General features: G+C 34.7%; 1 protein-coding gene across 1 annotated transcript; it reads right to left on the bottom strand.

The window, feature by feature from the left end:
- Positions 1 to 523: 523 nt before the first annotated feature.
- LOC136800335 (uncharacterized) lies at positions 524 to 16,546 on the bottom strand. Its single transcript, XM_067056969.1, has 7 exons — positions 16,406 to 16,546; positions 11,079 to 12,212; positions 10,597 to 10,817; positions 8,297 to 9,315; positions 7,443 to 7,949; positions 918 to 1,887; positions 524 to 750 (listed from the first exon to the last, which is right to left on the bottom strand). The coding sequence occupies exons 1-7, from the start codon at positions 16,492 to 16,494 to the stop codon at positions 524 to 526; spliced, it is 4,167 nt and encodes a 1,388-aa protein (XP_066913070.1). The 5' UTR covers positions 16,495 to 16,546.
- Between the last annotated feature and the right edge of the window lie 303 nt (positions 16,547 to 16,849).

Raw genomic sequence — 16,849 nt, 5'->3', positions numbered from 1 at the left:
TCAACCAAGTTTGTCCAAGATCATTCTTCCAAACTTCTTGGAATGAATTGAAATCCTACCAGATCCCACTGAAATAAAGGTTTATCGATGTAAACATTCGAACATTTGAATTCAAACATATTCAACATTCGTACATTAGAGGTGCCAACTCTCACGCATTGGTTGTGAGACTCATGCATTTCCACATGGCCTCACGTAATTTTTGAAAATTTCCTGATTTTTGGAAAAATATTTACCCGATTTTCTGATTTTCTGAAAAAAGTTTCTCTATTTTCCGGATTTTTCCAGGTAGTAATCAGTAGTAAATGGGGGGGGGGGGTATGGGGTGGTTTTGTTTTTTTTCCAGGTACTACTCGGTAGTAAATAGGGGGTACGGGGTGGTTTTGGGATTTTTCCATGTAGTATGGTGTACTTCAGGGGTGGGTGGGTGTCAAGTTTTGAAAAATACCATGTAGTACACATACATGCCGCCTTCTAGTACACTGACTCCCCCCTGTTTAATACCCTGAACGGTGCACAATTTTCATTGATTTCGAATACAAGTTCTAAGAATACGAGCCGTACTTTCACTGAGAGTTTGGACAGCCAAACGTACGTTCATCTTTGAATAAGGCGTTAGATTAATGTGAGATAATGTGAGTTTAGGAAGTAATTTCAAAGGGTTGTCTGTGTCGTGCTTTACGATTTTAACAACATGATACCATAAAATGTGATTGCCATCATTCCAAAGCAGCCTTTGACCATCCTCTCCTAAAAAATATAAAAAGAATAGAGTTTTTAATTTCTTTATATAAAGTGGAGCAAGGGGTTTCAGAGTTTTATAGTTTTTGGCCTTTTTAGTTCATTGTAGTTCAATGCTGGATGTAACTTCTGTTTTTTGTAAATAATTGACCAGACAATAATAAAAAAATACTTACTTGACTGGTAAATGCAATTCCTGATTGTCTTCATAGGATGGGGGGCATCTGAGAGAAACCAAAGGAAACGGTAAGGTGCAAACAAGTTCACAATCTTGTACACAAAGATAGGTTGAAGAGAGTCCTTATCTGGATCTTCCCCGTCCTCCTCCTCTTTGTCTTCATCATAGGCATCTAATTTATCCATGGATTTGTGCATTTTATAGAACTTTCTGTTGGGCGAGGCACCATCTGATACAGTATAAATCACAGCAAGTTCACACGTAAGTTCTAAAATTGCCACAGCTTCCCAGAGTATGGGCATGAGTTGAGAAGCCTTGATGTTGGAAGTGGTGAAATATGAGAAAGCAAATTTCAAATCTGTTGCAATCCCTCTCAAATAGAATGCCAACATATGGGAAGCAATTTTGTCAGCTTCCTCAAAACATGAATAGTTAAGTTCTGGGTCTCCCAGGTCAACAAACACAACCAATTCTCCTGTGAACTTGTTAAACACCAAGTTTTCTTGAATTTTCATTTCATCAAATGCCAGTATGATATATTTCTGATACCCTTTAAAGTTTTTAGTTCTTTTCTTTAACTTTTCAACTACTTTTGGGTTAAACCCAGTTTGGGGTGTAATGACATTCCTATGGTCTCGTAAGGTCCTGCGACTTGGTAACGTAAGGATGCCAGAGGGGCGCAGCTCATCATAAGCTGATGCAGACTTGGATGCAATAGATAGACAGAATCTTATCACCAAGGGATGGTACATCATGGCAGCTTTCTTAGATGCCTTAACTTGTTGATCCCAGAAAAGCTGCATGAAAGGTGTCGTGTTTTCTTTATTATATTTCACTATTGTAGTGAGGTCATTAGAAATGGCTTTGTCAATTTTGACCGACTTTTGAGCAATCTCATTGTCTATTCTTTCTTTAAGCAAAGATTTGTTTTTCTTTCTTTCTTCAATCAGAGCAAGCTCGATTTTTTTCTGTGAGTTGCAGAGAATGGTGCCTTCTTTTTAGCTGGTGTGGAAATGTTTTTCAAGATACGGTTTTCTTGCTGTTTGGATTTTGTAATAGTTTTCTGACATTCACAACACAAACTATCAGAATCGCATTGAAGCACAAAGCACCCAGGTGCTCTACGATAAGTTTCTAATTAATTTGAAGATCCTGGAACAACTTTAGTAAATTCTCGTATCAACGGTATAACATGATTTATAGTCTTGGCATTTGGGTATTCTGATGTGCTTAGCCCTCTGCAAATATTCAAATTGTTTTCAATAAATTTAAGTAAGTTTGAAACTGACGTTTGTTTGACATTTCTTTTGAATGTTCTTTATAAAATGTTATCATCTGGTAAAGCCCAGCCAAAACACAAACAGTCAAATTCAAGAGATTGATTAATAATAATGTCATATTTTGATATAAGATGTTTGCTTGACTGGTATTCAAAATGCACAGAGTTTTCATTGACATTGTGAGTTTGAACCCAACCATGTAACTTGAGATTTTGTGTTTTTTTCTTCAATTGATCAATACTGGAGTAGATGGGTTTGATTTTAGATGCTGGTTGTTGTGGTACGTTTCTTAAAATTGGACGTCGTGGTGCAGGAGTTTTACTTTCAATGCTTTTTCTTGGGAGGTTTTGTGATGGAATTGCTCTCAGTTTGAGAACAACTTTTCCAGTTTCTGGAAAATGAAAAAGAAAATACTTGTTAAAAAATGTGCAATTCCGAAAAAATCTACATGTTCTAAAATTTCTAAATTTTTCAAGTATTGTATTTTTTGTAGCTAGCCTCTCTATCCTCAAAATAGAATATCAGGATATTTCATACAGAATGGAGTGCTTTTTTGAAACTTTAAAAATTGTCAGACTATCGAAAACACGAGTATAATTGTTTCAACTATACTTCACGGCGATCTTTGATTGGATTAATCGAATTCAAATTTCCTTGTTTTAGCCAAATTTTAAGAAATCAACTGAGAAGAAATGCTTTCTTTTTCTTTTATCCTTTAGAGGACAAATATAAGTACATTCTGTGAAAATTTCAAGTCTCTAGCACTTTCCTATCCAGAATTATCATGATTCCGATTTAGAGGGATCTCATCCGGGATGAGGACGGGATAGAGGGATCTCTCGAAAACGAAAGTGCCCTATAACTGGTGAACAGTTTGATGTATCCTACTTGTACATTGCTATAAGGAGACTTTATACACCAAATTTCATCTCCTTTCCTTGGATTTTTAAATAAAAAACAACAAGAAAATAGAGTCGATGTTGTAGGAATATTTCGACGATCTTTATGTCATCATTTTCAACCATATACTAAAAACATTTCAAATGCTACAATTTATTCTAAAAATCAGTACAGCAGGTAATAAAAATCGTAATTAAAAACATTAATGAGATTCAATAAAACTATGCACAAGGGAATGAAATAATAATTTGATATAAAAGAATAACGGTTTAAACCTTTCAGTCCCAGAGTTTTCACAGCTACTTTCCCAGAGCCGTAAAAAGAGTTTTTGAGTGCATTCACTCATTCTTCAATATCTCTGGAATCACTAAACCTAGTCCTCTCAAGTTTTCACCTTTTTTCACTTATAGTATAAGGATCATTTTGAAAGAAATAAATTTGCAAAATGACGTCGTCAGCGTGTCACGTGATCAGAGAAAGGCAAAAAAAAATTTGAAAACAGCAATTTTTTGCCATTCAATGGTAATTTTTTTTATGAAAAAATGATTTAAACCCATCCATTCTTCTGATAAATGTTTAACACAACAGTATCTACTAACTGAAAAAAGACTTGTTTGATTAGGCCTCATAGGAAAATCATAATGATTGATAGAAGTTGGAAAAAATCCCATTTTCGGCCTTACAGATTTTGCTTGCAAAAATTGTTGTAAATACTTTTGTAAACAAAACTTTTTACTCGAACAAGCTTTTTTTACGCGGTTTTTTGCACACGACGCGCTATCCTATCTTCTTTGAAAGCTGTTTAAAGACATCTCTTTATTTCCCGCCAAAACATCACAATTTAAAAAATAAATCAGGGACCGCTATGCAGTCCTTTGGGAAAAAACGACGGGTCCAAAGGAACCGCAGTGCGGTCGCGTGGGACTGAAAGGGTTAAAAGAAACAAAGAGAGGAATCAATTGTCAGGGGCCTATCCAAACAATTGAAGCTCTTTTGAAGCTTTTAAACCGTCATTAATTTTAGGCCGAAATTTCTTAATATAAAATGCCTCTAAAAAAAGATAATTGTGACCAATTATCATTCATGTCTAAAATTTTACAGTTATTCAATACTGCATTAATCATATGTTCTTTATGGTCGATCCCGTCGGAATTATCAAACAACCGAGCGAGAGCAAAAAATTTTGTAACGTCATGGAATTTATCACAAAGTTTTAAGTGTTGATGCATTGGTTGGTCTGCCCTTCTCCCATGCTCAAGCATTCGGGTTCTAAAACATCTATCCGTTTTACCGATATACTTCTCTCCACAGCCTGGGCAATTAATTTCATAAATAACATTTGCTTTATGCTCACCCAAGACCTTATCCATACCATAGATAACTTCTTTGATTGGTAACGAACTAACAATTTCACAAAATTTTTGAGGTATCTTTTCAACTTGCGTATAACAGTCGAGTACTAATGCAAATTAGGAGAAATGCGGGTATTTCGCTTAAATAGGATGAATTATCCTAAATAAGATAAAATCGATAGCTTAGTTAGGAGAAATAGAAGAAAAAGTTTATTTTCTGAACAAATTCAGAGATCCGCGTCAAGTTTTGCATAAATTTAAGAAATTTGGAGCCAGTATAGTATGCTTGTGAAGTCTGATCCACCAGTCAGCGTGCGTTCAGAAGTTATTCAACTTTTAAGTAGTACGCATGCGTAGTTCAGAAAAATACTTGGAATTCCGCTGAGCTAAGCGAAATTGATTCCGAAATTCTGCTGACTCGGCATAAACTTTCACGGAAATACAAAATTGAAATTTTAAACATGGCGGATGAACAATCACACTGGGCGAAATCTTATCTTTCCATTTTCGAAAGATGTTGAGAAGATCAACTTTCAACAAATTTCCAAAATTTTCGAAAGATGAAGTTTCAAATTTGTTGAAAGATATTGGAAGCTCACCTTTCGATGTCTTTCGACTTTTAGGAAGATGAACTTCTCTATTTTTCCAAGATTTGGAAAGACGAACTTACAAGTTTGTTGAATTTTGTTGAAAAATCATCTTCCAACAACTTTCTATCTTTCGAAAGACGAACTTCTATGTATTTCAAAAGTTTTGAAATATGAACTTTCAATTTTTCAAAAAGATGTCAAAAAATCATCTTCCAACAACTTTCTATCTTTCGAAAGACGAACTTCTATGTATTTCAAAATTTTATAAATATGAACTTTTCAATTTTTCAAAAAGATGTCAAAAAATCATCTTCCAACAACTTTCTATCTTTCGAAAGACGAACTTCTATGTATTTCAAAATTTTGTAAATATGAACTTTCAATTTTTCAAAAAGATGTCAAAAAGTCGTATATCGACGTCTTTCAACGTTTCGAAAGACCAACTTTCTATGCAATTCAAAAGTTTCGAAATTTGAACTTTCAAAAAAATGTCGAAAAACCGTTTATCGACGTCTTTCAACTTTTCAAAAGACCAACTTTTGCTGATATTCTAAAGGAGTGGGGTGCAATCGGCTCTTCCAGAAATAGTCCGTGTCCCCCTGTTGAGCATATCGGATATCAATGGGGGTTAACGATATTTGTCCAAAATTAGATATCCAGGGGGTTAAATATCTACAAGGGAGCGGATATCCAGGGGCTAAAGTGTCTTTTCAAGTAAAAAAAAAATACTATATCCAGGGATAAGCATCTTTATAAAGTGGATATCCAGGGGGTGAGCATATTTTTAAGAGTTCTCTTTACTAATAAAGTAGGATATCCATGGTGTTCGGTTCTTCCTCAACAGCGGGGGTAAATTTTTTTCTAAAAAAGCCCATTGCAACATTCTCCATCATACCAACACAAAAAAATAAAAGTGCGTGTCCCATTGCTTTTACTTTCGATGTATAGGAAAGGATTTTGTCCCTGGACTAATGGACCAAATTTGATTCATATCATTATATTTTGTGCAGCGACGAGAAAAAGTTTCAAGTTGGTTGGATGGATCCTAAAGTCCTAAAGAAGCTATTTATTCTTGCGAGGAGACTTTCGGTCGGAAATAATTTCCAGAAATTGTCGATGAAAAATTACTAATTTTAGCAAATTTTCCCTCAACTGAAAGAATCTTTTAACTTATCCAAGTAAAAGGTGTCCAGCAAGATATTCATTTGATTTAATGGGATAAAATTGAAATTCCAGTAAAAATTTGAAAAGACGAAATATTTGGGGACGAAATTTCCAAAAGACAAATCTACTTTTAAAGGCAAAGAAACTTTAAACTATTAACTTGTATAATTTGGCAATGCGATGGCACAAAAGCGTGTAAATATCTCCCAATGGTGTAAAACCACGAAATTCAGAAATCTTTAAACTTTGCGGATGAGCTGAAAACAATCCCAACGAAATTCCATTCCATTAAGACACCCCTGTCTCAGTGCCCCGGTGCAAATTTTTCCCTCGTTGGGGATGAAATTTTTTATCGAAATACCTATGGGGATAGAAAATCTATTGTCAGGTATTTTTTCAAGCGGGGACGATATTTTGGCCTATTTTTCCACCGAGGTGGGGGGTCCACCGGATTTTTTTTCCTTCAAGCGTAATTTATAATATATTATAATTATAAACAAGGTGGACTGAAACAGGAATGGAAAACTCGCATGTCTATGTTACCAGCAAGCTGATGTTACACATTTTTTTAAATTTCTAGGAACATAAAACTGAAGTAAGTTAGATCTACAAGACACTTTTCTTTAAATAAGCTAAGCAGCTCGGTAAGCATCCAACAGTCATGCTCATGAAAGCCAAGTCTGTACAAAAAAAAGAACATCGAAGAAAGATTGCCTCAAAAAAGGTTATCGAGCTTATTTACAACAAAGTTTATATACAAGGAGAATGGAGAAATTTTAAGAAATTCAAAGGAATCCTCGTCATTTTTTCCCAACTACTCAGAGGCTGAAGTTTAGCTTTGAAATTTGAACTACACTTTTTTTGAAAATCAGTAGCTTTTGACGGGGCAAATTATTCTTATCGTTTCTTATTTTTAGGGCAGAACTAACTTGGTTTAGGTTTAAAGGCTGGGACTCCCCTTTCTCTGCTGTTGACCCATAATTTCCTTTAAAATTCATTTGAGTAGTTGGGTGAAAATACAGAGTATATCAAGTATTGAATTTTCTAAAGCTTTTCTTGAAGACAAATTACACAAACTCTTATAGTAAACAAGGCACTGAAGATATTTTTGTTTATAAGTAACAAGTAAAACATATTTTGTTCGAGAGAATCTCGATCTCTAATCTTCATCACAGAGTAACATAAATTATCGACAAAAGAAAAGTATAAAGTTTCATTAAATGCTCAAATGCCTTACTCGTGGAACGATTACCAGCATCTCATTACCGTTCATTTCAGTTTTGCTGAAAACATATTTGCTAAAAATACGTTGAACAGGAATGAACGATGCACTTCCTGATTGTTCGTATAACCGATCACGAAATATCATTGTCGGTTTTCCATAGATAACACTACCGTCATAGTTTTGCGAGCGTAGGTACCAATCGACACGTGCAAGAATGTGTTCAGTATACACTCCGTCAAGTAATAGCGAGTGTTTGATGAAATAAATAATTTTCCCCGGTCTTGGGGAATGATACATGCTTTCGTATGCTTGTACATTTCCGTTTGCTCCGCACCAATAGGCAACGACATTGGACGATCGGACACTTCTTGAGGTCTCTGCACCATATAACACATCATTGCAAATAACCTCTGAAGTTTTCCAACACACAACGGGAACTTCAATTTCCTTACCAGGATATAATAGGCCATACATTGATGTTAACGATTCTGATTCAACATCTGTTAATTCGTAGATCACCTGTAAAAAAGGAAATGTAATATATAACGTGGGCTTGAAATAATCAGCCTAAAATTGCAATAAGGGTGGGAAGTATTAGTACCAATGAAGTAAAAAATGTAACACTCCACCCAATCCTGCTTTAAAAGTATTATATTTACCAAGCTAATCAATGCTTTCACGTCATATTAAAGCACATAGCTAAATTTGTTGCTGTTAAATTCAATGAACCCTTGTTCAAGATGAGGATTAGTTTCAAAATGCAGATTAATCTTAAGAAAATTAGTTCCTTTATGCACTGTAAAGAATCACTAGTAGAATTATTTTTTTATTTCCATATTATCCATTGTGCTTAAATAGTTCATTACCTGTTTTCTTTTCATTACAACGTCAGATAAATCAGACCAATCCAAGTCTCGGTAATCTGTCTTTTTTGATGACATGAGTAGAAAGTCGACGTTGATATCATGAACATCAAGTGCACCTCTTTGCTGAGCGTTCAAACCACCAAAGAGAGGAAGGAATTCATCATTTAAAGCTTCAGGAAACGGAATGTTCTGCGCTTGAAGATCTCGTTCGAAACGTCTCATGAGTTGCAGTTCAATGTTTTTGTTGTTTCTTGGCATCCTCTCTAACAAACCATTAAACCGCTCAAAGCTGAATAGCCAGAAACCATAGACTGGACCATAAGCTTTGATGCAATCAACCAAATGACAATGCAAATGCATGTTTGGGGTAACTGCGTCACTCCCATATAGACTCTCAAATGACTTGCAGAATTTTAATAGATACTCATGAATAACAGTCAAATCGGCGACTGTGATAGCTTGATTGCAGAGATAGACGCAGGCAATGACAAAATATCTCCAACATCTCAAATGTTCATCGGGTATGACACCTTTCAAAGCATAAAGTGAGAACAAAAGAGTCCAATTTTTGAGTTCATCTGCAGTAAATGACGCAAATGAAAAATCATCAAACTTTCCAGGAATTTTTCCGACATCGTTGGAGCATTCAATGCGGTTGATTCGTTCTTGGATACGATGAACATTACGCTTGGTGATGAACCCAGCATCTTTCCATACTTGGATCATACGTTTGGCAGTGCCCAGAAAGAGGTTGTGCATCGGATCAATAATGGTCATCGTTATGAAGTCGTAGTAGGGCAGTTTACATAAAACTGAATATTTGGTGCCATACTTTGTTTCCAAATTCTGTCGTTCGGTTTTCGTGTCAGCATTAACAATTTCTTGCATTTGTCTTCGGTGCTTTGCATCAGTGCGACTGGTCCAGCTGTCGATATCGAAACCACCGTAGTCTTTTCCTTCTTCTATATTTCCTGGAAATGATTTTTCACATTTGTTGCATCCTTTGTTTGCATTATGGGCTGAAACAATACAATCATAGATGTTATAAGTAATATAGTAAGTAAATTAAACATAATCAAATCAATTTTGTTTGATAATTAATTTCCTAATCGTCAGTCGCGAAAAATTACTCGAATCCGATTGGTTTAGAGGAGAGCGATTAATCGTTAACTGCACTATTACCACTTTTTGCACTCTTCGGCGGGGAACACTTTTGCCTCCTTTATTGCCTTATTTATTTTGCTTTCTCTCTCCCACGCCCTGTTTAGCAATACAGACACCTCTTTAAACAAAGTGACTTTGCATTGCAGTGACTTCCTTTTAATGAAAACAAAAATATCGCACTGCAATAGCTTTTTTTTAGACAAAAGAAAAAAGAAAGGTTTTTCAAATGTTTGTACAAACAAAAAGAGTCAAGAACATGTCATTTTCAATAGAAAACTATGGTTTACTGAGAAAGAAGGAAACTTCCATCATTCAGATCTTTGCGAGAATATTTTTTTTGATCGCATACAGTAAGGGGATATTTCATATTCTTCTGATATTTTCAACTGCCTTTATACAAGCATAACGCTTTTATAAGCATATTTACAAGATAAAATTTGCAAAAACTCAATCACAAAGTCAAGGCTGAGAAAATTTTATCATTCACAGTCATTCACAGTGATTCAAAAGTTTTTGAATTATATTCTGTTATATTGTGTGCCAAAAAAGGAAATAGAAAATGGTAGACAAAAAATCGTCATATTAAATTATATTTTATATGGTATAGGATTAACATGCCTGTTGAAAAAATGAAAACCATAATTATGAGGATTTGCTTTTTTACCATTTCCCATTTTCGAATGAAAACTTCAGAACTTCAGTAAAGACTGCTTTCTTGCGAACAGCTTCCCGTGTGCAGGAGCCCGTGCAAAGAGACTTTATGACCTAATTATTCCTCGAAACACTTGAATGTAGAAGATCAAGATTTGAGAGGCGAGGCCGGGTGTCACCGCTCGCTGCTATGGAAACTGACGTCATAAGATACTATGGCAACCAACATAAAAACATCATAAAATGATGATGTCATCGTCGAAAAGAATACCTTCCAATGAATATTATTACAAAAAGATTGAAATTCCCTGCCGTGGCAGCACTGCTTATAGTAACCAATGACGTTAGTTTCTATGGCAACGAGTGGACACAGCGCAGTTCTCACCTGTCAAATTTTGATCTCCCTCAATCAAGGAACAAATAATCATAGAATCCATTTTGAATAAGCTGCCACAAATTTGATCTCTGCAAAATTTAGTGGTTACCTTTAAAGCCGCACAGTTTCCTTGAAGCAGGGATATCACAACCAACACATAAAACTGCAGCTTTGATGTTTCTTCTGGAACCATTGCATAGTTCTAGTTGAAAGCCATCATTCCAAGCTGTCAATAATTCGTCAACTAATGGACTAATGAATGTATTTGTTGGTGGCTCTTTAGCCATGTTGGGAATCAACCCATGTAAAATGATGTTCTCCTTTTTGAACCTGAAAGTTAAGTTCAGAATCAACTTAGATGTAAATATCATACAGTGTTGTTTTCAATTTCTTTTTAGGGTTTGTTCTAAACTTGTTATGATATACAAATCCTCAAATAGACTCTGAAGACATTGTACAATACAAGTTTTGAAAATGCTGAGAAATCAGTCCTTTTACTGAACCATAAAAATCTTCTCAATAACTTTGGGTTTCCTTCTGATTGTGGTTTTTCCAAATTATCAAAAAGGAAAAAAGTGCTATAGCTCCTACCTTATACTCCTTGGAAGATTCATGATGACTGAATAAATAGCTCCAACACTGTAGGTCCTGACGTTTTTGTACGGGCAAAACCAATCGCAGTTGAGCATGATCCCAATATTGCCAGGGTGGTTCAGAAAATCCATTTTTTCAGGATCAGCAAACTCCTTCCAAACTTCACCGTCATATATGTCAGACATAATCCCTGGGTGGACTTTACGATTCATCCAAGACTGACATAGCTGGAAAAAGTTTTTTCTCTTGAACAAATATTTCAACGTTGTGTACAGTGGTTTGTAACAATATGTTTTGTAAGGAATAAGGGAGGTCCTATTTCCTACCCTTACTGCTTCCAGTAGTTCCTGCCCACACTGCCTTCTCAAGTGTGGGCGATTATGATCTGGGAACTCTATGTAGGAACATCGTTTAGACACTTGTTGTCCCTGAATTTGAATGAAAGACTGTTCCATCTCGTATAGAGTATGGCATTTTATACAAACAACATACTTTTTAAAGCGTTCACTAGTTTTGATGTATTTGTGGTAAAGATACAGACTGCTTGGAACGGCAATTAAAATAGCAGGGTCAAGATTAAAGTGTTCAACTAAAATTGACAATAAACCATGGATGAACTTCAGCAAACATTCAAAAGCACTGTCCGTTATATTAAAATGAAATTGCCACAATGCCAAGAATAAACAAATCCAAGGGCCAATACTAGCAAGGTTGCGGTCAGCAGGTTCATGATCAAACTCCATGATTTCATTATCATTATCAGACTCTTGTTCATCAGAATTAGCGTTTTCAAAGTAACGTTGAGAAATCATCTCTAATATTTCTTCATCAAGATCTTCGAGGTTCATTTCTTCAGGAACATTTAAGGGATCAGATGGGTTGGATGGATCTGAGTAGTTCACTTCTTCAACATTTGGTGGCTCTTCGTTTATTGAAGGAGGCTCAATTACATTGGATACCCCTTCCGAAGGTACATCATTTGAATGGTGTTCATTGAATGTTGGTTCATTGGATGATCCTTCAACATTTGTATCCGATCCAGAAGATTCCACTGACCGCTCACACGAATCAACATGTTTTCGAAACCACTTGTTGGAAAAGACGTTTTTACACACTGGACATCTTCGCATGCTAAGTAAAAAAAGAAACATATTTTTAAAATTAGAAACAACTCTAAAAACAACTAAAATACTGTTCTTCAAGGTCTGCCCCCCTAAGACGAAATTTTTCCATTTCCCTTTGGCTACCAAAATTTTTCAGTTCTCACACTCCGATCAACAATGTTAATGAATGACTTTAAATTGCCTTGGGGTGAAGTTGGGGTGAACTTTTCTCTGGCTGACCGAAGCACTTTTCTCTAATTTTTATAATAAAAATTACTGAAACACAATTAGGATTACCCTGAAACTAACTTAAAACCATATAACATAAACCTGAAAAGGTATTGTTGAACCGATTTTTGCCGATTTTTAATCTGCTACAGGCTGAGTAGTGCTTAATATTAAGCACTTTTCTTTTTAAACCTTGATTGAAGCAATTTTGAAATATTTTCTTGTATGTTCATACCCTAGCAATAAAAACTAAAAGGGGTTGCGCGCGTTTCAGAACTCTTCCGTCCCTCCACTCTGTTTGCATAGCAAAGACATGCGAGAGGCGAGAGTGACAAAAACAAGCTATCAATGTCACAAATTAAGTTGCGAAGCGACCCAGAACCTCCTCGATTTGCAAGTTGCAAACAAAAAATTAAATGACAAACAAACGCCGTATATTAAAGTAAGATGAAAACACTAAACACTCTCAGGGGATCTTGAGTTTAAAGAGTTTTCGCAATAAACAGACTGTACCCTTATAATCATAAAGGTTGGCGAGTCCAGTCAAAACACAGATTTGATCTGTAGCGTCATGCTTCACCTTACACCTTTACTTTACAAAATGGAGAAAGTTTTACAATAAACCAAGGAAAATGTCGAAATTTCTGAGAGATGAATTTTTTTGCAAATAACTATCATGTGTAAAAATGCTGAAAAAAGGAAGAAAGGTTTAGTACAGACCTTTTGCTATTCGCAATGTCATGTCTGAATGAATAAAAAACTCAAGCAGACTTATGATAATATTTAAAAACCCCTTTTGAGGCTACTAGTGTCAATGTGCTTGGCAAACCAATAAAAAATGGCTTGATTACCCGTTCTGTAAGATTTTCAGTATTTTGTGATTTTCATTCAAAATTCCTCAAAGAAATCATGACATGATTCAATTTAGCAAGAACATGAAAGGCCTAAAGCCATCAAAAAATGGGTGAGAAACAGACACTCCAAAAGAAAAGTGCTTAAAGATATAAAAAATATATACAATTTAGTTAAAAATTGCTTTTAAAACATTTTAAAAGAATGAAATAACTCTCTTTTGTTTTTAGTTTTGACACTTATTCTGGATCTAAATTTGTCACAGCTAACTCTCAGGTGCATTTTCATATAAACTCGTTTGGCCAACATGAAATATTGATAAATAGAACCATCTTAAATGCTTTCAATCTGCTAGAGTGAGCAAAAGAAGAAAGCACTTTTCTAATTTGAAACCTTCGTTTGATATGTAAAAGCCAAAGAACTTTTGTATTTTTGTTCATTTTGCTGAAAGATATGTTCTCAACTATAGAAAGTAAAGGTCTTGGAGGTTTGAGTGGGTTCGAATTGAAAATTTTCAAATCTAGGGTCTTTTCAAATTAGAGGGTCAAAATAAATAAAAGTTAAGTATGAAAAATTGAATCAGTTGCAGGTTTCTTACATTGAGTAAGGATGTCAGTCAAATAAAATTGGAAAGAGCAAGATAATGAGACTGTCTATCTATCCATATATCTATCACACATAAGGTGCGAGCCTATATAATACTCGCCACATATAAAATCTAAAATTTAAAATTTAAATGTTATTGTCATTATATAGTGATCTGGGGTAATTACGGGACGATTTTGACATATTTGAGTGTACTAAAAGTATTAATCCTAGAGATCTGATTTTTTATGACCTTTACACAAGATTTATTACTTTTCCTTGAAATTTAGTAGATGCTCCTAAAAATTATTCTAAAAGTGTCCCATAAATACTCCGCATTTTGGGTAATTACGGGACACCCTCGGGGTAATTATGGGACAGGTATAAAATGTTATTGAAAAATCCAGATATCTTTCCAAAAGGCTATGATATTTAAGGTTTTGCATCCACTTGATGACTTCAAATCCAAGTGTTATCATCTAAAGGACTTTCAACAAAATTAGTGACAGTGTCCCATTTTTACCCCAGCCTTTTTCCAATTTGGGGGTAATAACGGGACACTTCAATCAATAATATTTCTATAGAGCAATCTAGACCAACTGAAGTATATTTAGATGCAAACCTTTGCAGGTTTTGAAAGACTTAGAGTGTAGTTATGATTTCATTAAAGTAAGTAAAAATAAACACTTCAAACTCAAACTTTAGTGTCCCATAATAACCCAAAGATTAAGATTTGACTACGGGGTGAATATGGGACACACTTTTTAGAGATAAGGTGCCTTGTTTGATAATGTGACTATTATGATTTCAAACCATAGTATCTTGATGTCAGAATTCAGTCAAAATATAATCAAAGTGATTGCAGTTCTTCCTGACACTAAAGCTTGAAAAGTTCCTTATAAAACTTCGAAAATCTATATTTATGGTGACATGTGAAACTTTTGTCGAATCATCAAAGTATATGTTAGAATAATCTAACCAGACATTTTTCTAGCAGCTAGAATGACTATCTCCAAAATCCACTCCATCTGAATCCAAATTTATAATAATAGCACCATTTTTAGGGGTGTCCCATATTTACTCCTTAATTTTAACTGTCCCGTAATTACCCCAGATGACTATATATACAAATTTTATTAAAATTATTAGAATTTTTATTGATATACAAAATGAATAGGAGTATTGAGCAAACCTCAGAAATTATGCAAAAGATTAGTAGGGGATGCAAAGTAGGAATAAATAAATCAATGTGTGTCCCAAAGATTGTTCTAGAAATGATCAAGATCTTGGGGTTGAGGGGGGCAGAGTTTGTCCATTTTCAAGGGCAGGAGTAAAAATTTGATAATTTTCTAGTCTCAGTGGGATATCACTGAAAAAAAAATCAAAAATAAAAAAATTCTATCACCAAGTAAGAGTGTGAAGTATTTGGGTGTTCACCTTGACAATCATCTAAACTGGAAGGTTCATACTTCTTTCGTTGCTGCTACATTGAGAAGGGCAAATGGGGCAATATCCAAACTTCGTCACTATGTTCCAATTCACATCCTTCAAAACATTTATCATGCAATTTTTGCTTCTCATGTTCGCTATGCTAGTCAACTCTGGGGACTGTGTGACAATACTGTCACACATAGAATTCTTACTCTTCAAAACACTGCACTAAGACTCATGACCTTTAGTGAACCAAGAACTTCTGCCACTCCCCTGTTTGCTGAGCTTAAATTACTCAAAATCTTTGATCAGGTGAAAGTAATGAATATCTTATTTATTCAAAAGTACCTCCAGGGTAATCTTCTATCTGATGTCCTATCAACACTTAATTTTGATGAAATTGATCACAAAACTGGCACCAGGGGCAAAGCTATTAAATTTTCATAAAATAAAAGTAAAAATATTTCTTATATTCATTATTTTGTGTCACTATTAATATTATGATAATCGTTTATTCATTTTTTCTTTAGTTCTGTAATAATTTTTCAGTTTCTTCTAGGTTCATTGTATTAGAGAAATCTTTTTTTTTTTGTAAGGCAAGGGGTTATCCTGCTGTGTTGAAGCGAAAATATATTCAATTGGACTAATTTCTCTTTGGGAGCAGCCATGGCTGCATGATCTGAAAACTGGGCTTCCACTGACCCAATTACCTGAACCGATCTCACGGTGGACCTTTCTGAATGCCATGGATGTCTTGAATGATGCAATGATGCTTGTATCTCTCAAGAAGTCAAGTAAAATTGTGTAAGATTATATCCAGGCGTAACCAATCGAAGGTAACCAAATTCGTTTTTTAACCGAATTCATCAAAACTAACCAGAGAGTAATCGTTTCGATTAGTCTTCGATTATCAAAACAAAGCTTTTGAATGCTTATCAAACTTATCGAAATTTCCAATCTTTTTCTCAATTAATTTGATGAATTTGTTAAATTCTATGATTTCGGTAATCTATTTTTCGTTTTCATTAGTTACACGTGGTTATATAGGTGTGATGTATACAGGTGCAGCAGTGCAATGCCAGTGGTATATGTATGTAAATGGTGATTGTAAAATATAATACTTACTTCATTGCTTCAACCAAAGTTGAGTCCCATTCACTTTCATCAACATCACTGGTGGTATCGGTGCTCAAGCTGTCTTCATTGGATGACATGTTGATTATATTCAATGAAAAAACTGAAAATATTTAAGGTTTTAAAGTCAAAGACTTTTATGGCGCGCGGAAGCGCCAATAAATACTATCTTGTTTAAAACGAAACTATGTTGTTAAAAAGAAACTATCTTTCATTTAGCGGATACTATCTCACTTAAAAAGAAACTAAGTTCATTTCAGGAGAAACTATCTCGTTTAAAATGAAACTATCTCGTTTAAAACGAAACTATCTCATTTAAAAAGAAACTATCTTGTTTAAAACGAAACTATCTCATTTAAAACGAAACTATCTCGTTTAAAAAGAAACTATCTCGTTTAAAAAGAAACTATCTCATTTAAAAAGAAACTATCATTT

The sequence above is a fragment of the Clytia hemisphaerica genome, unplaced genomic scaffold, assembly GCF_902728285.1.
Source record: "Clytia hemisphaerica strain Z4C2 unplaced genomic scaffold, Clytia hemisphaerica genome assembly, whole genome shotgun sequence".
Taxonomy (NCBI): domain Eukaryota; kingdom Metazoa; phylum Cnidaria; class Hydrozoa; order Leptothecata; family Clytiidae; genus Clytia; species Clytia hemisphaerica.
The sequence above is the reverse complement of the archived record's forward strand: the minus strand, read 5'-3'. Positions and strand labels throughout refer to the sequence as shown.

What these genes read in the sequence shown, in the direction of transcription:
- LOC136800335 (XM_067056969.1), bottom strand. Translation starts at nt 16,494, where the DNA reads ATGTCATCCAATGAAGACAGCTTGAGCACCGATACCACCAGTGATGTT. An exon ending in ACTTTGGTTGAAGCAATGAA is followed by an intron (nt 12,213 to 16,405) that starts GTAAGTATTATA and finishes TTTTTTACTTAG; the next exon opens with CATGCGAAGATGTCCAGTGT. An exon ending in GAAACTGTGCGGCTTTAAAG is followed by an intron (nt 9,316 to 10,596) that starts GTAACCACTAAA and finishes GTATTGTTTCAG; the next exon opens with CCCATAATGCAAACAAAGGA.